This window comes from Pteropus vampyrus, unplaced genomic scaffold (genome assembly GCF_000151845.1).
Source record: "Pteropus vampyrus isolate Shadow unplaced genomic scaffold, Pvam_2.0 Scaffold347, whole genome shotgun sequence".
NCBI classification, from domain to species: domain Eukaryota; kingdom Metazoa; phylum Chordata; class Mammalia; order Chiroptera; family Pteropodidae; genus Pteropus; species Pteropus vampyrus.
Genome location: NW_011889128.1, coordinates 741623 through 768361, shown reverse-complemented (window position 1 = coordinate 768361; position 26739 = coordinate 741623). Strand labels below are relative to the sequence as shown.

General features: G+C 41.0%; 1 protein-coding gene and 1 pseudogene across 5 annotated transcripts in view; both read left to right on the top strand.

Moving 5' to 3' along the window:
• Positions 1-6655: 6655 nt before the first annotated feature.
• The window catches only part of ITGAM (integrin subunit alpha M), a 61386-nt gene continuing 41302 nt past the window's right edge, over positions 6656-26739 (top strand). For 4 of the 5 annotated variants that reach the window (XM_011378586.1, XM_023522469.1, XM_023522468.1 and 1 more), the window contains exons 1-10: positions 6656-6743; positions 7891-7996; positions 9501-9604; positions 9921-9991; positions 10140-10257; positions 20000-20130; positions 20583-20728; positions 21545-21698; positions 22692-22842; positions 23448-23521. In XM_011378586.1, coding sequence (XP_011376888.1) covers positions 6716-6743; positions 7891-7996; positions 9501-9604; positions 9921-9991; positions 10140-10257; positions 20000-20130; positions 20583-20728; positions 21545-21698; positions 22692-22842; positions 23448-23521 — 1083 coding nt within the window. In that variant the 5' untranslated portion in view covers positions 6656-6715. Of the gene's footprint in view, positions 6744-7890; positions 7997-9500; positions 9605-9920; positions 9992-10139; positions 10258-14878; positions 14923-19999; positions 20131-20582; positions 20729-21544; positions 21699-22691; positions 22843-23447; positions 23522-26739 lie in introns of those variants that run through there. The other variant, XM_023522470.1, reaches the window with a different exon arrangement.
• Positions 26605-26718, top strand: LOC111731027 (annotated as a pseudogene).

The following is a 26739-nucleotide window of genomic DNA, read 5'->3' as shown; positions in this document are numbered from 1 at the left end:
TCTCTTCACCTGTTTTATTTTGAAGTCTATTTTGTCCGATATTAGTATCGCTACTCCCGCTTTTCTCTGAATGCCATTTGCTTGAAATATCATCTTCCACCTTTTCAGTTTGAGTCTATATTTGTCTTTGGAACTGAGACGTGTCTCCTGGAGGCAGCATATGGTTGGGTTTTGTGTTTTGATCCAATCTGCAACTCTGTGCCTTTTTATTGGTGAGTTCAGTCCATTTACATTTAGAGTGATTATTGAAATATGAAGTCTTCTTATAGCTATTTTATCTTTTGCTTTCTGGTAGCTCGGTGTTTCCATTGCTTCCTTGTCCTTGTGTTTCTGTTTTCTTTATTTTTGTTGGCTTTTGTGGGTTTTGCCTCTGGTTCTTCTTGTTTTATATTATATACTTCAGTTCTGAATCTTTGGCATGTGTGGTTACTATTACAAATATGTACATAATAGTTTTATATAGTTGTCTATTTTTCTTTCGCATGTGCCTTATCTCCATTCCCCTTTGCAAATTTGGATCTTTGAATCCTCCCCTTTTCAGTCATTGTCTCAATTTGTCCCTATTTGTACTGAACGCCCATTGCTATCTTGCTATAGCAAGTCTCTTCTTATTGTTTAAGCTCATAATGCCCTGTTCTCAGTAAGGGTTGCACTCCTCTGCTTCTATCAGCCTGTTAGTCACCCTACTCCTAATATGTATTTATTTTTTGTCATTTTGTTTTAGGTGAGCTGATCCCTTTCAGTATTTCCTGTAATTCAGACCTCATACTGGAGAATTCCCACAATTTTTGTATGTCTGGAAAGGTCTTTATTTCTCCTTCATATCTAAAGGAGAGCTTAGCTGGATACATTATTCTTGGCTGCTATTTCTTTTCACTTAATAGTTTGAATATTTGATTCCACTCCTTTCTGGCTTATAAGGATTTTGCTGAGAAGTCCTATGATAATCTAAAGGGTTTTCCTTTATACGTTACCATCTTCTTTTCTCAGGCTGTCCTGAGAATTCTGTCTTTGTCATTGATTTTTGATAATTTTAATACAATGTGTCTTGGTGAAGGCCTTTTTGGGGGTGTTCTGTTGACTTCTTGAATTGCAAACACCAGCTCATTCCTTAGATTTGGGAAATTCTTGTCAATTATTTGTCTGAAAATGCTTTCTAGTCCCTGTTCCTCTTCTTTGCCTTCGATAATGCCCATTACTCTTATGCTTCCTCTCCTGATGGTATCTGCTAGTTCTTGAATTTCTCTTTAATTATTTTTCATTATTTGCTTTCTCTCTTCTTCCTTCTGATTTATTTCCAGATTTCTGTCTTCCTTATCACTGATCCTTTCCTCCATTTGGTCATCTCTATTTCCTAAGCTTGTTATTTCATTTTTCAACTCTTGCAGTGTTTTCTTTATCTCCAGAAGGTCTATTTAGTTCTTTTCGAGTGTTTCAATCTCCTTGCTAAAGAACTCATTCTACTGCTCTAGTTTTTTTCAGTTCCTGAAATTTTTGATATGTTTCATTTCAGATCTCATTTAGTTTTTTCAGAAGTGCCATCCTGAATTCTATGTCACTTAAGTTGCATATTTCTATGTCTGTAAGCTCATTTTCTGGAAATTTTTCTTTCTGAGATGCCTTGTCACCTTGGTTGTTCATGGTGTTTAATGGACTATTTCTCCATCTGGGCATTAATGAAATTGTATTCTGATTCTTTTTTTTCCCCAGAAACAACATTTATTATATAATGGTCCCTAGCCTGTTGTAAAGAAAATGTTTTTCTTTTGATTTCCATTAGGTGCCATCTAAGCTTCTTAGATCCCTGCTTCATGTAAAGCCTTAATAATGCCATTTTTTCCTTTGTAGACGTTTAATTATGCTCTCTACCCTCAATTTCAGTCCCTGTCGGTGTTTGCGATAGTTTCGGTAGCATTTTTTCAGATTCCCCTGGGGCTCCGCGGTGATCGATTTCAGAGGTTATGGGGAGGGGGGCCTCTGTTTTGGGAGTTGGAGGCTGTGGCTCTGCCTCAGTTTTGCAACCACAGCTAGTAATAATCAATTGTTGTTTCTCTTTCATCCTCACTTTTCTGCTTTCTGCTCCACTGCTGCTGGCTGTGTGAAGCTCACAGCACTCCCAGTCAGAGCTGTTCAGGGAAGTTGCTGCACCTTCTTCCCTCCCCCTCCTCCTACAGGGAGCTCCTGCGCTGCGAGAGGCATCTTCTTTGTTTCTCCCAGTCTACTGCCTGACACGCAGGTTTCTGACCTGTGGTAGCTCTTATGCACAGATCCCACACTCATACATGTTGGTGTGCAGTTTGGGTGTTTTTCGTTGAGTTTTAGATGTTCAGCTTATTGTTGTTGCAAGGGGAGAGATCCAGGGATGTCTCTCACTCCACCATGTGTTTGATGTTACTGAATGGGCCATAGTTTAATGTTTCTTTGTATGCCTTTTGATTTTTTTGTTGAAAACTAAACATTTGAATCTAATAATATAGTAATTCTGGGAATTAGATTCTTCCCCTTCCCCAGGGTTTGCTGTTGTTGTTGTTGTTATTATTATTATTATTATTGCTTTGCTTGTTTTACTCTTTTTAATTGTTATAGGCTGTCTCTGTGCTAAAAATCAGCCTGAGATCTTAAGGTCTTAAGATCTTCTTACAGCATGGGTAGTTACTTCCTAAATTCTTGTGTGTACAGTTGCTTTTGAATGTCCTAGGTCTTAAATGTCTGGCTCCCAAAAGAGGAAGTAGAGAAAAATAAAGGTGGGGGAAAAGGCATCAGTCTTTAAATCTCCTAGAGGTTGCTTCAGCTAGAGGTGGAAGGACTTTCACAGCAATGGTGGCCTGACTCTGTGCTTGAAACTCTGAGATCAGAAGCTGCATCAATAGAGCACTGATCCCCAATATTTGGGGGATGGGGTCTTACTGCTCACTCTTGCTCCTGCAAGGTGCATGTAAGCTGCTCCTAAAATGCATGCATAGCTTCCTGACATGGGAGTGGGGGTAGTGGGGGGTTGGTAGAGGCTACCGTGCTAAAAGTTGAAATAGACTGAAAGTAACTTTGAATAGACTACTGAGCTCTTAAATAGTTATATCAAACAGATTCTGCTAGTACAATTGCTGTCTAGGTGGGAAGAAGAATTCCTGATATTTTTCACTTTGCCATCTTCTCAGAATTCTCTCTGATTCAATTTTTATTTGTTTTTTTTTTTTTGGGGGGGTCTCTATTATAAACCAGGCATCTCCCTGTGCACTGGAAAATAGAGTGATGAGCAAGACAGACAAGAATCTCTGCTCTCATGAAGCTTCTATATTCTGGTTGGGGAGTCAGACAACAGAAAAACAAAATAAAATATAATATTATTTTATATAATAAGTGCTATGAGAAATATTTGATTATCTGTAGTAGACACTGTGTTTGCCCCATTCATATCTCATCAGAGTTTAATGTTTTCATGCAAGCTGGAATGATTTCTAGCTTACAGTACCTGCAACTGCTTGTCTGAGGGCTCTTTCTGTCTCCTGGAGCCTCTTCTGCCTGGGTGCAGGGCAGATTGGGAGCACTAGAGAATTAAGGCTTCACAAGAGAGCACCCCTTATCCAATAGCTGATGTGAGTTGTGGATAAGAATCTAGCCTCCAAGCCTGTCACTCAAGTGGGTAACTGAGGCATGTTCTACACTGCTTCCAAAGCTCCTTAGTGTATTGAACTTCAATTGTCCATAGTGGTAATTTGTTTCACCACATTTTTTATGGGCTCTTTTCTGTCTTTTCTTCCCCACTGGTATTTCCTCGGTCACCTACCAAATAAATTGCTTACACTTGAATCCTTGTCTCAGGTTCCATTTACACCATTTACAGGGGAATCCAAATTAAGATTTTTTCAAAAGTGGAGTGGGGGATAGGTGGGAGAGAATGGCTGGAAGCCTGTAGATAGGTGTCCATTTGCCATCACCTGGTCAGGTGCATACCCATTGGTTGGTTATTGAGAAAGGCCCTGCAGGTTTGAAAGCCATTCTGAGATTTTGCTTATGCTTTTACAGATAATGGTCCCTTGGTCATCATTCAGGGCAAGAAGGGGCCACAATGTCTGAGCTATAGCAACTTCCTGTAGTGATCAGAGTGTAAAAATTTTTACCAAAACAGACCCAGATTAGCCATTAAACTACTCCCCCACACCTTGCTTGGTATCCTTTCATCCTGGACTCATGGCCTTATTCTTCTTTCCTCAGCTCTTTTCCTTCTAGCAAGTATAGGCACTTTGTTTTAAATTATTTTTTGGTTTTTAAATTTTCTTTCTGATTATAAAAGTCATTCATTTTTTTTGTATAAAAGTTTTTAAACACAAAAGATATATAGAATAGAATTAAAATAATCCTGTGGCAGATTAAAACTGACCAAAAATTCTTTGACATATCTCCTATTGAGATGTGAGAATCTATGTCCCCTTTTCTTGACTGTGGATGAGCTCTGTGACAGCTTGAACAATAGAATATAGTGAAAGTGACTTTGTTTCCAGATCAAAGCCTTAAAAGACTGGAAACTTTCAATTCTTGTTTCTTGGAATACTTGCTCTTAAAATCTAACCACTATGCTGTGAGAATTCCAATGCACATAGAGAGGTTACACATACGACTCCAGTTGACAGCTCCAGCTGAACTCCTTGCCTGTAGCCAGCATCACCTCAGCCACTGAGTGATCCATTTTGAAAGTCCAGCCCAAATGAGCCTTGGATGACATGATCTGATTGTAACCATGTGAGATCCCTTAGTGAGAATTGCTGAGGTCAGACAATTCTCAAGACCATGAGATAATAAGTTGCTAGTTTAAGTAGCTAAGATTTGGAGTGGTTTGCTATGTAGCAATAGATGACAGGACACGCCCATAATCCTACCATCCAGAAATAACCACTATTAACATTTTGTTTTTCACACACGCATATTTTAAACAGGTAATTTAAAAACAAATGTAGGGAATTTTTATGAATTTTTTTCAGAGAGCAAACATTTATTTGCTCTGGTTATTAAGAAAGTAGAACTAGGGTGAGAGAAAACACGTTAGAAGATAGAGTGAAAAAAATCATTGGCTTGGGGATCATCTTAGCAGTCACAAAAGATACAGTTAAGTATTCTATATATTTCATGAAGGTATGCTCCTGTGTCTTTGAAACAGATTTAGAAGTGACTAGATGAAATGTAAGGACATATTACAGAGTGAGACATCATTCAACCATTCTTCTATTGTTGGATATTTAGGCCGTTCTAGTTTTTCACTATTAAATAAATTGCTGCAATGCACAAGCTTATACATCCATCTTTGATTGTACTTCTCAGCTAATTCTTAGGATAGATTGTTGGAAGTGAAAATTCCTGGGCAATTTCCAAGGGTTTGAGGCTTTAAAAAAAACATCTTTGGTTTCTCTGTATTGTCTTCTAACATTTCTGTTAGACTCTTTAAAAGGCACAGTCCTATGTCTCTCCGCACCTGATACTGCAAGAGTCCCCAGCTGACCTATGAAAAGCACTCCTGCCACAGGTCCACCAACGTGGGAACTTACTCAAATACAGTTTGGAAACTACTGGTTCTGGCTTGTTTTCCTTTCTGCTCCACAATCTGCCCCCTTACACAGCAGGCACCCAGACACTCTCCACTACAGTGCTTTCCATGGTGGAGAAGGCAGAGAAAATGTCAAGTCCTTTATTGGTGAGAGATCCATAGCAACTGCCACTGGGCCAGATGGACATGGGTGGTGGGATCTTCTGGTGCATCCAATCTGGCAGTGTACAACACGATCCTTGCTTCATTCTTGGCTGATAAATGTGTATCATCTAGCGTCTGATTTCTTGGCTGGCTGAATGAGGAGGCAGACATACCCTATTGTGTCCTGGTGCACACTGATCCTCTCTCTGGTGAAAGGAATGGTTTCATTGTCCTTTCAGTAGAACATAGGTGGTGACATGCCTATCACATGGCACTACAGCCTCATTGGGTCACCTTTGGGAACTCTGCTGTTCTGCAGTTTTTCCAAGATCACAGGCACTTTCTTCACCTCTTTGGCTGCTACAGTGAGCTCCAGACTAAAGCAATTCTGTATGATTTTTTTTGGTAGCAATGCACATGTAGGTCCCCATATCACGTTGAGTGAGCAAGTCAACAAGCAGAGAGTGAACTCTGATCTCTCTGACTAGCATCTTGTGGGAGGCGTCTGGTAGCATAGGTTCAAAAAGCACTAGGTTTCTCTGTGCCTGAGTTATCTTTATTGATGGTTACAAAGGAGGACAATTCTGGCTGAAGGGTATTCCTGTTTCCTTGGGCAGGAGGAAGGATATTTTGCAAAGTGTGTTTTTAGGGAGACATAGGGTGACTTCCTACATTTCTTGGTCTATATTGCTTAGAATACATGTTCCAGGAAGAAGTCTCTAAGCCTATTCAGCTTGCTTTTCATAATGCTTAGGCCAGCCATAGAAGCAAGTGGGCAAACAAACAACACCTTTGAAATAGTGACTCTGCTGGTTGGGGCTAGGAAGCTGGGTAGGGAGGGAACACAGGCTGTGGGCAGCCCCAGGAGGAAGGTCAAGCAGGGCTGTGTCTTCACTGAGCCCCTGCCCTCTTTCTTTGAGTCTCTAATAGACTTCTGCTTCCAACTTCTCTTTTTTCTGTCTTTCCTGGCTTTGGTGGCCTTCTTGAAGTAGCTCGGTGGTACATGAAGCCTCTGGGTTCCTGCTCTCTCCAGCGATGACTCACAGAGTCCTTCTGTTAACAGGTATACCAGGGGCTTGGGGTTGGGGGCCTTTAGGGTGAGAACTTTTAAGTCTGTGAGTAGAAAGAAGGAGTACAGAATATATAGGAGTTAGACTGAGGAGAGGCAAAGGGGATTTGAGGAAAGATTCATAAAGAAGCAGAGAACAGAGCTAGACCAAGATGGGATGACCAGAGAAGCTCAGATGACTGACTAAATTCATAGACTATGCAAGGAGGTTTGGCTTGACCCTTAACTTCACAGATAAGGAAACTGAGGCCTAAGGAGGCTCAGTGACATGCCAAAAGATGCACAGCAGGTAATGGATTCTCTTCTCAGAGTGTTTCTTCTTGGATTCCACTGCACCACCTCCACTTTGCCTCTAGTTCTATTTTCCAGGTGTAAATGTTTGTTGAATGATTGACTGATCAAAATGATTTGCTTGTTTCCTTTTATGCCTATGTTTTTGGCCAATGAGCCAAAAAAGGGAAAGAAATGCTTGAGAGTTGCATAGAAAGGAAATTGTCTAACTAAGTGTTTGTTGGGCAAGAACTTGGTTGTTGGGCAAATCATCAGGATGGGAACATAGGGTGAAGCTTAGAGAAGGACTGGAAGCACTTCATGTTGGTGATTCTTAGGTTAGGGGTCAGCAAACTATGGCCTGCAGGCATAAGGCAGGGATTCTACCATCTGTTTTTGTACAACCTGAGAGCCATAGGTCGCAGATGAACATTTGTAATCTATTCATGATAGGGAACACTAATCTTGAATTCCAATGAAGTGAAATGTTATCTCCCTCAAAAAATTCCATTGGTCTCATTATCAAATTTGTATTACAAAAAAGTGTACTCAACTATTATATTTTTAATTTTCTTAATAAAAAATTTGTGGAAATGCATTTTCTCTCATTATATAAATATCTTCATAATATACTCTACTTGCTTCTTGGCCCACAAAGCCTAAAATATTTACTATCTGGCCTTTTATAGAAAAAGCATGTTGACCTCTGCCCCAGGTTATCAGAGCTAGATTTGGGAGGCAGACATCTCCGTGCTGTCTCCATGGGTTAGGATGAATAACAACTGGAAGATGCACGGAGCAGGAGGATGAGCTACTTTCTTAACTATGTCCTTATCTATGCCTGATCATTATTTCTTTCTTTTCCCTCCAGCCTTGGCTTTATGTCATGGGTTCAACCTTGACACTGAAAATGCAGTGATCTTTCAAGAGAACGTAAGGAGCTTTGGACAGAGCGTGGTCCAGCTTGAGGGATCCCGGTAAGGGCCGCAGGTGGAGCTCCCTGTCTCACATGCTTTCTCTTTAAGACTTACATACCTGAAAAAAAGTAATTTCCTTAATTTTTTGTTTTGTTTTGTTTTTATTGATTTATTTTTGAATAGGTAATGCAATTACAGGTTCTAATTTCAAATGATACAGAAGAGGGTAATAGTGAAAAATCCTCCATACTTCAGTTCCCATCCTAGGACAGTTTCTTTTATGTTCTTTCAGAGAGAATCTATGCTGAATATACTTCTACATTTCTCTAACTCCCATCCCATGCACAATTGGTAACACATGTTAAACTATGGCCTCCTGCCTATTTTTGTAAATATATTTTATTGATGTCCCCCCCCCAATTCATCATTTATTGTTTATGGCTGCTTTGGAGCTACAATGGCAGAATCAAGAGGCTGTAACTGAGACTATATGGCCTGCAAAGCCTGAAATTTTTATCTTTACAGAAATAATATTTATGGAAATAATATTATCTTTCCAGATAAAGTTTTTTGGCCTCTGCTCTATACCGTCCTTTGCATTTTTTTCTTAATAGAGTTTGGTAATTTTACCAGGTAAGTGCATGAAGAGCTTATTTTTTTTTATGCTTGCATCATATTCTATTATTTGGAGATACTGTAGTTTACATTTGTATTACATTTAAATCTTTTTAATGATCATTAGATTATTTCCACACTTTTTCTATACAAACAGTGCTGTCATTTTGCACATGTGCAAGTATATTTGGAAGTAAATTCCTAGAACTAGAATTGCTGGATCCAAGGGTACATATGTGTGTGTAATTTTAATAGATATTTCCAGATTACCCTTTATAGAGGTGGCAACAATTTACACTCAAACCAGAAATCTATGGAAACACCTACTTTGCTGCCTATTTACCAATCCAATGTTATCAAACATCAATCTTTACAAGTTGAATAAGTGAGAAATGGTATCTCAATTTAGTTTTAAATTACATTTCTTTTTCAATGAGAGATTATTTCCTTTTCTTTGAACACTTTTTCTTATCTGCTACTTGTTTGTCTATTGGGTGTTTCTTCTTCTTCTCCTCCTCCTCCTCCTCCTCCTCCTCCTCCTTTCTTTTTTCCTAATTGATTTGTGGGAGCCGTGACTATATTGAGGAAAGTATGCTGGGGTATGAATTGTTAATCTCTCTCCTACCAGTTGATCATTTGTCTTTTAACTTGCTTATGGTAGTTTATCACAGACAAATTTATTTAAAATGACTGTGTGGTTGAATTTAACTATTTTTAAATCACCTCCGTTTTTGTGTCATTCTTACTCTTTTGTGTCCTTCACACTCTAAGATTTAAATATTCTCCCCCGCTTTTTTTTTGTTGAGTCTTCCTCCTGTTTCTAGGAATTGGAGAATATGTGTGAAGATCGACTCCCTCACTTTCCTTTGGGTGGCAGAACTTCTTCCATGATCTCCATGTGTCGATTTTCTCTTATTCCTGTAATGATCTGTTCCCCTCTCTCCCCTAGGGTGGTGGTTGGAGCCCCCCAGGAGATAAAGGCTCCCAACCAAACAGGTGGCCTCTACCAGTGTGACTACAGCATGGCCACCTGTGAGCCCATCCACCTGCAGGGTGAGTTGAGTCACTGCCCCTCCCAAACCCAGGGCTAGGGTTCTACCTGTGCATACACCTGAATTTGCCAGGCATTCCTTTTGTTCTGGGGGCTTGTGGTAGGGAATTCAGGGGTCCAGCTCCCAAGCATCTTTATTGTAGGCAGACTCTACCCCAGAAACTCTCAGGGATCCCCTTCATGTTCTTCTCCCATGACCTGGGTGCCCCCTTGACCTGTCAGACCTTTATGTCTCCCAGGCTGAGGTGACTTTTGCCCAGCTTTTCACGAGCCCTTTCATCTCCCTGAGTATAACCATGCACATATCTGTCCTTTCAGTCCCCCCCGAGGCTGTCAACATGTCTCTGGGTCTGTCTCTGGCATTTGCCACCAACCCTTTCCGGCTGCTGGTGAGTTGCCTCTGGGTCATGGGAGTGTACTAAGGGGAGGAATGGGGATGTGAGGGTGCTGAGGCTGGGGTTCTGTGGAGGATGGAGATGCTGGGGTGAAAGGACAGGAAGCAGGGTTAGCCCTTCCTATCTATACCCTGTCCCCAAGGCCTGCGGCCCCACCCTACACCAAATTTGCAAGGAGAACACCTATGTGAATGGCTTCTGCTTCCTGTTTGGACCCAATCTACTGCAGCAGCCCCAGAGGCTACCAAAGACCCTCAGAGGTAGGCTGTGTTTGGGAGAGAGTACAGAGAGGCAGCCGGAGACCAGATGGTTGGGGGCGGGGCTGGGTTGGGGGCTGCTCATGGTTTGGGGGCGTGACTTAGAGGTATAGGTGCAGATGAGTGAGGGAACTGGGTTCCAGGAGAGAGAGAGAGAGAGAGAGAGAGAGAGAGAGAGAGAGAGAGAGAGAGACAGAGAGAGAGAGAGAGAGAGAGACAGAGACAGAGAGACAGAGAGACAGAGAGAGAGAGAGAGACAGAGAGAGAGAGAGAGAGAGAGACAGAGACAGAGAGACAGAGAGACAGAGACAGAGAGACAGAGAGACCGAGAGACCGAGAGACAGAAACAGAGACAGAGACAGAGAGACAGAGAGAGAGAGAGAGAGACAGAGAGACAGAGAGACTGAGGGGTAGGTTCTAGGGTCTTGCATTAAAAAAAGAAGTCCCGATATAGCTGCTCATCTTCCTGAGATGATGTTCCAAGCATTGTCCTTAGAGTAAGTGCCTGAATCTCCTGATCGTAGCCTTTGAGCCTTTAGATGGTAAGGCCTCTGTTTACCTCTCCAACTTTTCTTCCATCTCTTCTATTTCTGTCACTGAGCTCCAACCACTCTGGCTGCCTTTTTTCTTCAAACTGTACTTGCCTCAGGGACTTTGCACTTACTATTCTTTCAGTCTGGCAGGCTCTTTCCCCAGGTCTCAGCTGACAATCCATTATTATCATCTCAGCTCAAATATCATCTTTTCTAAGAGGGCTTCCCTGAGTGGCTGACTTCTAATCATTCCCACCATCACTCCTTGTCACATTGTCATACCTTACTATCTTCTTATCTGTATATCCATATATTTATTTGTTCCTTATCTATCCTTTCTTCTGGAATATAGGCTCCCTGATAGCAAGGATATTGCCTAGCTCGTTCACTGTTTTATGCTTTTGTATCTATGGCTGTCCCTGAACTTAGCAGCTAAAAACAACATTAATTATCTTGCAGTTACTATGAATAAAGAATCTGGACATGGCTTTGCTGGGTGCCTCTGCCTAAGGGTTTCTCATGAGATAGAAATTAAGTTGTCAAACCAGAGCTGTGGTTTCATCTGAGGGCTTAACTGGGAGAAAATCCACCTCCAAGCTCACTTACAAAGTTGTTGGATTGAGGTCCTCAGTCTAACAACTGGCTGTTGGCTGGAGGCTTCCTTCAGTTACTTGTCACATGGGTCTCCCCATAGAGCAGCTCATAACATAGCAACTGGCTTTCCTCAGGGTGAATGAACAAAGTGAGTGAGAGAAGAGAGAACGGGAACCCAAGACAGAAGCCACAGCCTTTTTACAATCTATTCTCAGAAGTAACAGCTCATTACTTCTGCCACTCCTTTGAAATGAGTCAAAAAGTCCAGCTCAAACTCAAGAGGTGGGAACTATGCAAGGGCATTATTACTAGGAGTTGAGAATCTTGGAGACTGTCTCGTCTGGGTGGTTGCCTACCACATCCCTCTTCTCCAAACATTTGTTGATTGAAGGAGAGTGAGTGAGTGAATGGATCTGTTTTTTCAAGTTGCTTTCTGTCACTGATTTATTTAACTACTTGGCCATCTTTTTGCTTGTCTCCAAGTTGGTTCTGGAACCAAGGGCAGATATGTCTTTCTTTCATAGTTAAAAAAATATATATATTCTATTAAAAATAATTTTTAATTTTTTGATTACAGTTGACATACAATGTTGTGTTAGTTTTAAGTGTACAAACATAGTGATTAGGCATTTATATAACTTATGAAGTGATCTCTCTGATAAATTTAGTATTCATCTGACACCATACATAGTTATTAAAGTATTATTGACTATATTCCTTATGCTATACTTTACATTCCCATGACTATTTTGAAACTACCAATTTGTATTTTTTAATCTCTTCCCCTTTTTCACCCATCGAACACCAACCCTCATCCTATCTGGCAATCCTCAGAGTGTTCTATATATCTATGAGTTTGTTTCTGTTTTGTTTGTTCATTTGTTTTGTTGTTTAGATTCCACATATAAATGAAATAATATGACATCTGTCTTTCTTTGTCTGACATTCTATTCAGCACAATATCTTCTATGTCCATTATGAAATATCTTTTCCATCCTTATACTTTCAGTCTGTGTGTGTCTTTTAATCTGAAGTGAGTCTCTTGTGGGCAGCCTTTGTAAGGCTACACTATCTTTTGATTGGAGCATTTAATTCTTTTTCATTTGAAGTACTTGTTGATACATATGTAGTTATTACCATTCTTTATTTATAATATATATATCTCCCTCTGGTGCCACCTGTTAAGATTCAGCAAGCAATCCACAGATTGCTGAAACCACGCCATAAACTGAGGTCAGCTGCCACCAGTGTGGGTCTTGGAGCTTGCTCTGCAAGTTGCACAGGACTTGCGAAGGACACAACTGGATGTGGCTTGGGTAGGGCTGCGAGCTGGGAGAGGCAGAGTTTCAGGGAATCCTCTGGGTGGAGTGACTTCTGTTATCCAGTTTGATGACATCTCAGCTATGGCAGTGCCTGTGTCTGCACACATAGAGGGGGTAAGCCTCAACAGAGGAACAATGGATTCTACCAGCACTTGTGTCCAGGAGAAAGCCTCACCTCTGGCCTTCACTCTGACAACTCAGCATTCCCCTGTAAGTCCCTAGTTTCCCTCTCTCCCAACAGCCGACGGGATGCTGGTGCTTTGAGTGAGTAAGTCTGTCACTGCAAAAGTCCAGGTGCAGACATGGCCCCTTTAAGAGGAAAGTCTGCAGCTGTGGTAGCCTCTGTCCCACTCAGCTACTCAGGACTGGGCAGCTTCATGTCCTTGTCTCATCTTACCTCCTCCTGTTAAAGGGCGATTTCTTATTTCTCTCCCTAGATGTAAGGCTTCTGTTCATCTGGACCCAAGGTGACTCTGCTTGGTGTTTGCTCTGTGTTTCCATCACAATTTTGATGTGGTTGTAAGAGCAGATGAATAAAACCTCTATAATCTATGCCATTTTGGCTGGTCTTCCTCCTCCTTTAGCTGTTTCTTATATGGGAAGCTCTTTATCTGCCTTTTGATTCTAAATGAAAGCTTTGCTGGATAGAGTAATCTTTGTTGTAGGTCCTGGGTTTTCATCACTTTGAATATTTTGTGCCAAGCCTGTCTGGCCTGCAAAGTTTCTGTTGAGAAATCGGTTGAAAGTCTTATGAGAGCTCCCTGTAGGTAACTAATTCCTTTTCTCTTGCTGCTTTTAAGATTCTCTCTTTGTATTTAACCTTTGGAATTTTAATTACGATGTGTCTTGGTGTGGGCCTCTTTGGGTTCACCTTGTTCGGGACTCTCTGCGCTTCCTGGAGTTGTATGTCTATTTCCTTCACCAGGTGAGGGAAGTTTTTAGTCATTATTTCTTGCAATAGGTTTCAATTCCTTGCTCTCCTACTTTTCCTTCTGGCTATCCTTTGATGAGAATGTTGTTGCGCTTGACGCTGTCCCAGAGGCCCCTTAAGCTGTCATTTTTTTGGATTCTTTTTTCTTGTTGCTATTCTGATTGGGTGTCCTCTGTTACCCCATCCTCTAAATCGCTGATTAGATTCTCTACTTCATCCAATCTGTCGATTCATTCTAATGCACTCTTCATCTCAGATATTATATTTTTCATTTCCAGCTGGTTCTCTTTTATGTTTTCTGTCTCCATTTTTATGTTTTCTATCTCTTTGTTAAAATTATCACTGAGTCCATCTACTCTTCCCCTAAGTCCTTGAGCATCCTTATAACCGGTGTTTTGAACTCTGCATCTGTTAGATTGCTTGTCTCCACTTTGTTCAGTTCTTTTTCTGGAGCTTTGTTCTGTTCTTTTATGTGGGACATGTTTCTTTTGTATTCCCATTTTGGCTGCCTCCCAGTATTTGTTTCTATGTATTAGATAGGGCTCATAAGTCTCCTGGTCTTAGTAGAGTGGCTTTATGTAGTAGGTGTCCTGTGGGGCCCAGTGGTACATTCTTCCTTGGTCACCTGAGTGAGGTGTGAGTTGTATGTGCCCTTCTGATGTAGTTGAGCCTTGGTTGCTGTTTGCACTTTGATTAACCCTTGGGCTGATTGGTTGTGAAGATTGACTGGTGAGGGGCTGACCCTATGGAACAGGATTCACTTTACCAGGGCTCTGGTGCCTGCCCAGTCTGCCCTTCATGTGTGTCCTCCTCAGATGCAGCCCTAGGTGGTGCTCTGGCTCTGTCACAGGTTGAAGTAGGGCACTGGGTGTGCCAGCTCAAGGGCTTCCTGGGAGGGGCCTAGCTGCAGGCCAAGTTTAGCTGCAGCCTATGCACTTTCAGGGCCACCTGATAAGAGTCACCAAGCAATCTGCAGATGGCTTCCACCCATGCTGGGCTTATAGGTGCTTCGAGAGGCCAAGGCAGAAACTGAGGCCAGCTGCTGCTAGTGCCGGGCTTGGGGCTGCTTAGCAAGAGGTATGGGGCATGCCTGAGGCCAGATGCTGCTTCTTTGGGTTTGTGAGACTTCAAGAGGTTTTAGGAAAGTCAGCAGCATGAGCTGAGCCAGGGCATTTGCATGGAATACACCACTGGAAGCAGCTTTGATGGGCCCGCAAGTTGGAAGAGGCAGTCTCAGAGAATCTCCTAGGCAGAGTGACCTGTATTATCTAGCTTGACTGAGACTCAGGTATGATCGTTGCCTGCATGTACAAGCTGGGCGGGAGGAGGGCTCAACCAAGGAACAATGGATACTGTCAGCACTTCTGTCCAGGAGAAAGCCACCCTTCCAGCCCTCAGCCTAGACCAACAACTCAGTATCTATCCATATGTCCCTGGCATTCCTCGAGCAGCTTTCCTAGCACTGGAGCTCAGAACGAGTGAGTCTGTCAGTGTGTATGTGTGGGTGTGAGCACTTCAAGAGAAACGTCTGTGACCCCTGCAGCCCTTTGTCTCGCTCAGCCACAATCTCCACTGGTTTTTAACAGCCAGAGGTTGTGGAGACTTTTCTTTCGGGCACTGGAACTCTAGGCTGGGGAGCTCAGTGTAGGGCTAGGAACTTTCGCTCCTCAGGGGGTTGGGGTGGGGGGACTCTGCAGCCAAGATAACCCTCCCGATTCTTTACTGCATACACTGTTGTGGGACCGTCTGTTTTGTGTCTCTGCCCCTCCTACTAGCCTGTTCTTATGTATGTCTCTGGTTGTAGAACTTCTATTCAGTTAGACCTCAGGCGACTCCCAGTTATGATTGCTCTGTAGTTTCGTTGTAATTTTGGTGTGGTTGCAAGAGAAAGCATACATAGCATCTAGCTTGTATGCCATCTTGGCCAGTCTCTTCATCATTATTTCTTTAAACAGGTTTTCAATTCCTTTCTCTCTCTCTTCTGGTATCCCTATGCTGAGAATGTTACACTTGATATTGTCCCAGAGTTCCCTTAAACTGTCCTAATTATTTTGGATTCTTTTTTCTTTCTGCTGCTCTGATTGGGTGTTTCTGCTACCTTATCTTTTTGATCACTGTTTCAATTCTCTGCTTCATCTAATCTATTGTTGATTTCTTCTCATGTATTCTTCATTTCAGTTATTGTATTATTCATTTCTGACTGGTTCTTTTTATGTTTTCTATCTCCATTTTTATATTTCCTATCTCTTTGTTAAAGTTCTCACTGAGATTGTTGAGCATACCTATAACCAGTGTTTTGAACTCTGCATTTGGTAGATTGCTTGTCTCCATTTTGTTTATTCTTTTTCTGGAGCTTTGTTCTGTTCTTTCACATGTTTTTTTTTGTCTCTCCATTTTGGCTGCCTCTCTGGTGTTGTTTCTACTTATTAGATAGAGCTGCTATGTCTCCCAGTCTTGATAGAGTATCCTGTAGGGTCCAGTGGTGCAATCTCCTTGGTCACCTGAGTCAGGTGCTTCAGGTGTGTCCCTTGTGTGGGTTATATATGCCCTCCTGTTGTAGTTGAGACTTGGTTGCTGTTTGCATGTCAATGGGAGGTATTGACCCTCAAGCTGATTGTTGTGAGGACTGGCTGTGACTACAGTGGAGGAGCTGTTGTTGTACAAGGATTGACTCTATGGAGCAGTATTAGCTTTAGCAGGGCTCTGGTGCCTGTCCAGTCTATCCTTTGGACATATTGTTTGTGGAGGTGGTTGGGTGGTGCTCTGGTGTGATCTGAAGAGGACCACTGGGTGTGTTAGTTCTGGGGCCTCTTGGGAGGTACTTCAGTGCAGGCCAAAGTCAGCTGCTGCCTGTGCCCTGCCTGGGGCACTTAGTATGAGCTACAAAGTGATCTTCAGATGGTTGCCACTTGTGCTGGGCTTAGAGGTGCCTGGGAGAGGCTAAATTGTGAACTGAGGGTGGCCGCTGCTAGTGCTGGGCTTGGGGCTGCTTAGCAAAAGGTATGGTGCTTGCTGAGGCTAGATGCTGCTTGTTTTGGGTTTGTGAACCTTTGAGAGATTTTAGGAAAATCTGCAGCAAGAGCCAAGACAGGCCATTTGTATTTATTGTTCTTTTTTCGCCAGCTCTACACCTTTGTACCTCATTCTTAACAGATAACTTTCCTTCCTGCCTCACAGAGAAAACCAAGGCTGCCAGGCATGATCTCCCTCTACTTCCCCCTTCTCCTTATCCAAATTTGCATGAAGGCACCACTCTTGGCACTATCTCACTGGTTTTAGAAGAGGACCTGTCTCTCTGCCTTTCCATGAGTGATTCCCCCATTTGGGCTTTAGAGGCTCATTCGCTTCAACTCTGGGGCCCATATCTTCAATCATTCATTCTCTTCAGGAGCTTAAAGTTCTCTTGCTGCTTTGAATGTAAATATGCTCATGCTATGCATGTCTTAAAAACAATCAGCCACTAAAATTGATACCTATGAAAATAACTTTCCCTCTTCCTGGTCTCCTCCCCATCTTCTGCCATCTCTCCTTCCCTTCACCATTAAACTTCTTGAAAGGGTTCTCTCCACTTGTTTCTATTTCTCTCATGTCGTGATTCTTTACCCTCTGACATCTGGCTTCTACTCACCCACTGTACAGACTTTGTTCTTGCAAATGGCATTTGTGCCCCCTAAATGACAAATCTCTTTTCTATCCTCATGTTCACTACTTTTCTGATGTGACCTGTAAATCATTACTTCCCTTCCCTTCCCTTCCCTTCCCTTCCCTTCCCTTCCCTTCCCTTCCCTTCCCTGTTTCTTTTTCTTCCTTTCCCTCCCCTCCTTTTTCTTGCTTCTCCCACTGTAGAGGGCTTCTGCTAAGCATCATCCCCAGGCCATCTTCCTCTGCCATCCCTGACTGTCTGGAGAATGGGGTTATAGCTTCTATTCTTTCCTATGTGTTCTTGCCTTATTGCATCAGATTCTGTGGCTTCAGCTCTCACTCCTACATTTCTCTCTTCAGTCTTCACTCTCAGGAGTTCAAGGCTCTTGTTTTAAAACACATTTTCTTTTTTTAAAAAATTAGATAATACATGCACTTGGTTCAAATTTCAAAAGGCACTAAGGCTATACTGTAAAAATTTCTTCCTCTTGGGTCCCCCAGCCTCCTGTTTCCTTCTTGGGAGGCAGCCACTGTTACCAGTTTCTTATGTCTTCCGGAGATACTCCATGTATTACAAATACATATATACCCATATTCTTCACTTTGTGCCACAATGGTAGCATGCTATACACACTGATTCTTTTTACATATCTTTGAGATGAAAAATTTTTTTTCTGGCTAATTTTTGTATATTTTTCATATAAGCCTTAGAATCTGCCTGTCTGTTTTAATTTATTTTATTTTATTTTTTTTTTTTAGGCGAGGCAGCCCTTGGTTGACCTCACAGATTGCAAAGACCTTGTCAGCTTACAATCCCTTATTTTTTTTATTTTTTATGCCTACATCATTTAGTCTTCCTAGGTAGTCTCCCATCCAAGTACTAACCAGGACTGACCCTGCTTAGCTTCTGAGATCAGATGGGATTGGGCTTGTGCAGGGTAGCATGGCCATAGACTGCCTGTCTGTTTTAAAAAAGCCAATACTTTTTTTAGTAATTTTATTTTTTTTGATGTCATACAATGAAATTGATCTTTTTATTTCTTTAAAAAAATTATTTTCCAATTGCAGATGACATACAATGTTATAGTAATTTCAGGTGTACAACATAATGATTAGAAATTTATATATCTTATGAATTGATCATTCCTATAAGTCTATGACCCATTTGACACCATACAGTTATTATAATATTATTGACTATATTCCCTATGTTGTACTTTACATCCCCATGACTATTTTTTAGTGTACAGTTACATGAATTTTAAAATATGTATAGCTTTATGTAAATAACAGCATGAACGGGATACAGAAGAATTCTATTACCCCCCTAAAAAATCCTTTGTACTATCCCTTTACAGTCTGTTGCTTCCTCCCCTAGCACCTCACACTCACTATATAGTTCTCCATCACTATATAGTTTGTCTTTTCAAGAATGCTACATAAATAGAATTATAACCTTTTGAGTTTGGCTTCTTTCACTAGCATAACACATTTGTGATTCATTCACATCATTGTGAGTATCAGCAGATCTTTCCTTTTTTATTGCTGAGTAATATTTCATTGGATTTACTACAGTCCCATTCACCATTTCATCCATTCACCCACTGAAGAATGTTTGGGTTATTTTTAATGTTTTATAATTATGAATAAAGCTGCTAGAAACTCTTCACTGCTATGGCAATCTTTCTAAAATACATAAAGATCATCTCACTTCCTTTTCTAAAAACCTTCAGTGGCTCGTCAGTGCCTAAGGGACAAAGTCAAACTTCTTTTTGGGATAGAGAGACTTTTTCCAACTATTCCCTGCTTAATGTCATAGCCTTGTCTCCATCTCCATCATATAGATTTACCCTGGAAGTGCCATTTCCATTCCTGGATTCTGCCAGAATTCTTTTAGGCCCATCCTCTTTGTATCAGAGTCTCTACTGGAACAGATGGCACATTCCAGTAAAGACAATTTGAGGAGGGTTTATTTACAAAGGGGCTAATTATAAAGTTGTGGTAGGATCTAGAGGAACTAAAAGGGACAGTCCAGGAACCCAGAGAAAGCAGCACCAGAACTGTTACTACCCCTAAGCTGATGGGATAAGGAAAGGGAAGAGTCACCAGGCTGTAGAAGAGAGAGTCATGTGGAGTGGGCCTCCTTGAAAGGAGCAGTTATCTTCTATTGCAGACACAGCTGTCCCAAAGCACACTTGCAAGGAAGGAGCTGAGAAGAGAATACTCTGATTTCACTTTACTCCATCTTTCCAGTTTTTTTGCTGAGATTCCTAATTGGGAAAATCCAACTAGAAGCCAGAGAGTAAAAAAGCCCTGTTCATGTGGACCATGGGGGCCAGCTTCCCAGGCTGAATGGAAGAGGGTAGAAAGTGTATTTGGGGCAGGGGGCAGAAGGGAGGAGAACATCCAGCATATTTCTATACATGCTATTCTTTTTTTCTTGTAATTTATTTCTCCTTTTGTATTTCTGGAAAATTATTTCTCATTCTTCATGGGGTAGCTCTAGCAGCTTTATTCATAATATCACTACTTTCTCTAATTTGTTTGGGCAGAATTAACCCAAAATTTTAATGCCAATTTGTCCAGGTTTTATTTAATTTGGAAGATTGGATTGAATTTTGTTTACCTTTTATTCTAATTGTTCAGCAGAGAGGTGACATGCAAAACATAAACCTGAAGGCTCTAGTACTTAATCAATTCATGCTCTTTTCCCTTTTCCTCAGAGTGCCCTCAACAGGATAGTGACATTGCTTTCTTGATTGATGGCTCTGGTAGCATCATCTCAAGTGACTTTCAGCGGATGAAGGAGTTTGTCTCGACTATGATGGACCAATTCACAAAGTCTAAAACCTTGGTGAGGGTCAATGGGTAGGTTAGGAAATAGCACATATAAGGCTGGCAAAGACATGGAAACCAGACTGTCAATTTCCCCTCCTACTCCAATTGTAGACTTTGACAAATTGCCAATCAATCATGGTTTTCTTTTGAGATTCTCTTTCTTGCTCTGTCTGGATTAAGACTCAGTATTCTCCCAGCTCTCTATAAATTGGGCATCTCTGACTAATTGATAGGGATTAGCATGGGAGATGAAACTCACATGTCATCTGTGGCTGAGTTTTAATACTGAGAAGTGGGGGCTGGCGGTATATCTCTTTTCTGATGAGGCAGAAGGAGGGAGCGCAGTGTAGAATTTGGAGGAATTTGAAGACGGGAGTGTTTTAAAATTTATGTAGAGCTTTCTGGGAGATGGCTAAGGGGGAGGAGGGGGGCACTTTCTCCATTGTAATTCTAGGCGCTCGTTCCCAGTTCTCTTTGATGCAGTACTCTGAAGACTTCCAGATTCATTTCACCTTCAAAGATTTCAAGGATAAACCTAACCCGAGACTGCTGGTGAGACCAATAAAGCAGCTGTATGGGGAGACACACACTGCCACAGGAATCCTGAAAGTAATGTAAGCTCTTCCCTCTTTGCTTAGGATTGAAGAAGGAGGTGATATTCTTAGCCGGGTTTTAAAGGATGGGGTAGTCATTCAAACAAGGATAGAATGAAGGATATTTCTGGTTGAAGGAACAGCATGAGTAAAGGTGTGGAGGAGGAACTGTTCATGGTGTGTTCATGACAAAAGTTGTGAGTAAAGGTGGGAGTAGAGGGGAGAAGTGAGAGGAAGGTTAGAGGGATGCTAGAAAGATCAGTTGAGGCCAGATCACTAAAGGCAACACAAAAACCATTGGAGATCCAATGAAAGTTTTAAGCAGTGGGGAGATGTCACCCTATCTTGTTTTGGAAAGTTCACTCTGATGTGTGTGTGTGTGTGTGTGTGTGTGTGTGTGTGTGTGTGTGTGTGTGTATGTGTGTGTGTGTATGTATGTAGAGGCAAGGGTGGGGTCGGGACAAATGTACAGAAAGATGAGCTAGAGAGCTGTTGTGTCAAACCAGGAGAGCTTTGATGAGGACCAAATTAAGCTTATTTAAAGAAAAACCATTTTTTTAATTTAAAAGGAATAATGCTTAGTTAAAAAATCAACCTATGTAAAAGTATATAAAGGCAGCAAAGACTTCTTTTCTTTCTGCTCTTCTCCCCTCTTCTCCTGCCTTTTCAGGTCCTTAGGGAGCCAAATCTCATTGTACATCCCAGGGGAGGCCAAGCCTTTCTTAGACAAAGCCCAGCTGCATCTGCATTTGTGACTGCTGACATTCCCTCCCTAGCATTCATTAAGAGTATGTCTGTCTGCTTGCATTTGACTTTTCCCTCATCTTCCCTGGACAGAAGAGAAGTGTTTAACAGCAGAAACGGAGCCCGGGAGAATGCCCGTAAGATCCTAGTTGTCATCACAGATGGAGTAAAGTATGGTGATCCCTTAGAGTACAAGGATGTCATCCCTGAGGCAGACAGAGAGGGTGTCATTCGCTACGTCATTGGGGTAGGAAATGTGGCTCTCTCGCTTAATGCTTCTGTGGAGCCTTTTTGCTTGGCTATACCCTTCCTTCTATTAGCAGATATCAATGAAATCAAAATGATGTAACTGTCATTGCTAGCCCATATGTGCATGTATCAGTTAACTATTGTCAAAATAATGCTGGGTAACAAACTAACCCAAAATGTAGTGGTTAAAAAAATAATTGACAATTTATGTATGGCAATTTTTCTGTTTTTACTATGCTCACTCATGCATCTGCAATCAGTGGCAGGTTGGTTGGCAGCTCTGTTGATCTTGGCTGGGCTCTCTTCATTTTGAGAGTTGCCAGCTATGTCTGTCTGCTGGACTGGGATAGCAGGAGCAACAGGGAAAACTTGGCTTTTCTGCTCTGTACCTCATCCCCCAGTGGACTAGTTTGGGCATGTCCTCATGGTAAAGGCAGAGGAACAAAAGAGCAAGTAGAAATGTTGTAAGCACCTTTTCAAGCCTCTGTTTTCATCATATTTATCAACATGCAAGACACGTGGCTGAACCCAGAGGCAAAGAGAAGGGCAGATTACTCTGCCAAGAATAGGAGGGCACAGCAAAGTATTGGGGAAATGGCTTAGATACAGGAATGGGTAAAGGGTGGAATCATCAGTGTAATCAAACTACCACAGTATCTGTGTGAAAAGGTGCATGACTTGGCAGTAAGAAACACCTTCATATGAAAAGAAAAGGCTCCCCTACCCTGGAGAGGTCAGCCCTACACCAGGAGGCATGGCACAGCAAATGGACCAAAGGCTAGATTTCATCTCCCATTTGCTCTCTTGACAGAATGCCCTGCACAGTACTACTTGCTCTACTATACTTGGCAACCCTGTTTCAGTGGCCTTCTGGTGTATTTCCTCATGTGATAAATATTGTTTCAGATATTTTTTTCTGCAGAATTTTCTTTGCTGGATGAGACTGCTACTGCCAGACAATGTCTGATTTGGCGTCTGTTCTTGCTAACAGGTGGGAGTTGCCTTCAATAGTGAGAGATCCCGCCAAGAGCTTAGTACCATTGCATCCAAGCCGCCTCGTGATCACGTGTTCCGGGTGAATAACTTTGAAGCTCTAAAGACCATTCAGAACCAGCTTCAGGAGAAGATCTTTGCCATTGAGGGTGAGCTAAGGTTCTGTATTCCTGGAGCAGCCCCAGAGGCAGCCCCTCAACCCAAAACAACTATGCCTTTCTAGAAACTAGAATTTCTGCAACTCTGGTTTTACTTGATCAGTTCATTTGAAGTAGAAGGACCTAGGCTTTTATCTCTAATTTTGCAATTCTTGGCCATAGGCTGAAAAATTGGAGAGTAGGGGAGCCAAAGCCCATGCAGTATTTCCCCCCAAATTTGGATATGTTGCCAACATTTGTCTGTTTGGTTCCTTGCTGTTTCACCAGTGCCTAAAATAGAGCCTGGTATATAGATGGTGGTCAATAAAAGTTTGTTGAATACAAGAATTTAAAATTTGAAGAAGGTTCATATACAATCTGGATTTATGGCTTCTCTTGAAAAGTTGGAAGATTATAAACCTTGAGGACCACATTTTAATTTGGCAAAAAGTGGCTGGAGCCAAAGAGCCACCATCTCTTTAAAAGAGGTATATGCTTTCTAGTTCAAGATAGCTCTCATTTGAGCCTCCTTCTGTCTGGCCCACAACATTTGAATTTCCAGTCCCTGTTCTAGGCTCTTCTGCCTTCTTTAATGTAAAAAGTTCTCCTCTTTCCAGGTACTCAGATAGGAAGTACCAGCTCCTTTGAGTATGAGATGTCTCAGGAAGGCTTCAGTGCTTCCATAACCTCCGTAAGTGGTTGTTTGTTAAATTGTGAGGATGGTAAGAAGGCAGAGAAGAAGCCTAAGGGTTTGGGGGCTTTTCTTTGTGATGGGTATTTTTTTTGGAGGCACCTCTTTGATGGGCAGCAGTGGTCCTTTCTTCCTTTCTAGTCAATCTTGTTCTTTTCTTTTTAAATTGAGATATAATGGACATAAGATATATTAGTTCAGGTGTACAAAATAATGATTTGATATTATCACATATAGTTACAAATTTTTTTATGATGAGAACTTTTAAGATTCTCTTATTAACTTTCAAATATAGAGTACAGTATTATTAACCTAGTCGCCATGCTATACATTATATCTCCAGGATTTATTTATTTTATAACTGAAAATTTATACCTTTTGACCACCTTTACTCATTTTACTCACTCACTACCCCTTTCCTTTGGCAATCACCAATTTGTTCACTGTATCTGTAAGTTTTTTTTCATAGCTTCTCTATATAAGTGAGATCATATCATATTTGTCTTTCTTTGTCTGACTTATTTCACAAAGCCTAATGCCCTCCAGGTACATCCATGTATTCATGTTGTCACAAATGACAGGATTCACTTATTTTTTTATTCTATTTTTTAATTAATTAATTTTTTATGGTGACATTGGATAATGAAATCCAATAAGTTTCAGCTGTATACTTTAACAGTAAGGCATATATATATTTACACTGGGTGTTCACCTCCCATAGTTAGATTTCTTTCTGTCACCACATATTTGACACCCTTTACCCCATCTACTTCCCCACTTCCCCCCACCCCTACCCTATGGTAACCACTAGTCTATAGTCCATGTCCATGAGTCTCTGTTTGTTTGTCCTGTTCATTTGTTGCTTTTAGGTTTATATCCCACATATAAGTGATAGCATGTGATTTTCAACTTTTTCTGTATGGCTTATTTCACTTAGTATGATTATCTCGAGGTCCATCCATGTTGCTGCAAATGACATGTGTCATCTCTTCTTATGGCTGAGTAATATTCCATTGTATATGACATGTGTCATCTCTTCTTATGGCTGAGTAATATTCCATTGTATATATGTACCACAGCTTCTTTAGCCAATCATCTATCGTAGGACACTTTGGTTGCTTCCATGTCCTGGCCACTGTGAATAGTGCTGCTATAAACATCGGTGTGCAAATATCTTTTTAGATATGGGTTTTCAAGTCTTCAGGGGTAAATACCCAGTAGAGAGATTGCTGGATCATGTGGTAGGTCAATTCTTAGTTTTTTGAGGAATCTCCATACTGTTTTCCATAGTGGCCGTACCAATTTGCAGTCCTACCAGCAGTGTATGACAATTCCTTTTTCTCCGCATCCTCTCCAACATTTGTTATTACTTGTCTTGTTGATTGCAGCTATTCTAATAGATGTGAGATGGTATCTCATTGTGGTTTTGATTTGCATTTCCCTAATAGCTAGCGATGATGAGCATCTTTTCATATATTTGTTTGCCATTTGTATGTCCTCTAGGGAGAAGTGTCTGTTCAGGACCTCTGCCCATTTTTTGATTGGATCGTTTTTTTTTTTGTTGTTATTGAGTTTTATGAGTTCTTTGTATATTTTGGATATTAGGCCCTTATCAGAGGCATTGCTTGCAAATATATTTTTCCATTTGGATGGTCCTCTCTTTACTTTGTTGATGATTTTTTTTTGCTGAGCAGAAGCTTTTTAGTTTGATGTAGTCTCATTCATTTATTTTAGCTTTTACTCCCCTTGCCTTTGAGGCCAAATTCATAAAATCTTCTTTAAGTCCAAAGTCCTTGAGTTTGTTTTCTTCTATGCATTTTATTGTTTCAGTTCTTATATTCAGGTCCTTAATCCATTCTGAGTTAACTTTGGTGTGTGGTGATAGACAACAGTCTAGTTTCATTCTTTTGCAGGTGGCTTTCCGTTTTCCCAGCACTATCTATTGAAGAGGCTTTCCTTTCTCCACTGTATATTTTTGGCTTCTTTGTCGAAAATTATTTGCCCATATAAATATGGGTTTACTTCTGGACTCTTGATTACGTTCCACTGCGTGTGTTCGTGTGTCTGTTTTGTTGCCAATACCATACCGTTTTGATTACTGTCGCTTTGTAGTATAATTTGAAGTCGGGCAGAGTGATGCCTCTAGTCTTGTTCTTTTTCCTCAGGATGGCTTTGGCAATTGGGGGTCTTTTGTACTTCCATACAAGTCCAATGATTTTTTGTTCCATTTCTTTAAGAAATGCCAATGGGATTTTGATGGGGACTGCATTAAATCTGTATAATGCTTTAGGTAATATGGTCATTTTAACTATGTTGATTCTTCCAATCCAAGATCACAGAGTATCTTTCCATTTCTTTGTATCTTCTTTGATTTCTTTTAACAGAGTCTTATAGTTTTCGTTATAAAGGTCCTTCACATTTTTCGTTAGATTTATTCTATTTTTTTTTGTTGCAATTGCAAAAGGAATTATTTTTTCCACTTCTTTTTCTGATGCTTCATTATTAGAGAATAGGAATGCTATGGATTTTTGAATGTTGATTTTGTATCCAGAATCTTTGCAGTATTTACTTAGTGTCTAGTAGTGTTCTTGTGGAGTTTTTAGGGTTTTCTATATAGAGAATCATGTCATCTGCAAATAGTGACAGTTTGACTTCTTTGTTTCCTAATTGGATGCCTTTTATATCTATCTCTTGTGTGATTGCTCTCGCTAGGACCTCCAATGTTATATTGAAAAAAGAGTGGTAATAGTGGACAGTCTTGCCTTGTTCCTGATCTTAGAGGGAAGGTTTTTAGTGTTTTTCACCAATAAGTATAATGTTGATTGAGGGCTTGTCAAATATGGCCTTTATTATATTAAGGTTTTTTCCTTCTATAACGATTTTGTTAAGTGTTTTTATCATAAATGGGTGCCATATCTTGTTGAAGGCTTTTTCTGCATATATTGATGTGATCATCTGATTCTTATTTTTTAATTTGTTTAAGTGGTGTATCACATGAATCGATTTGCATATGTTGAACTATCCCTGTGCGCTTGGGATGAAGCCCACTTGATCGTGGTGTATAATCTTTTTAATATGTTGCTGTCTACAGCCACCCTGAACATGCCCAATCCTGTCTGATCTCAGAAGCTAAGCAGGGTCGGGCCTGTTTAGTACTTGGATGGGAGACCACCTAGGAAGACCAGGTGCTGTAGGCATGAAAAAAAATGTTGCTGTTT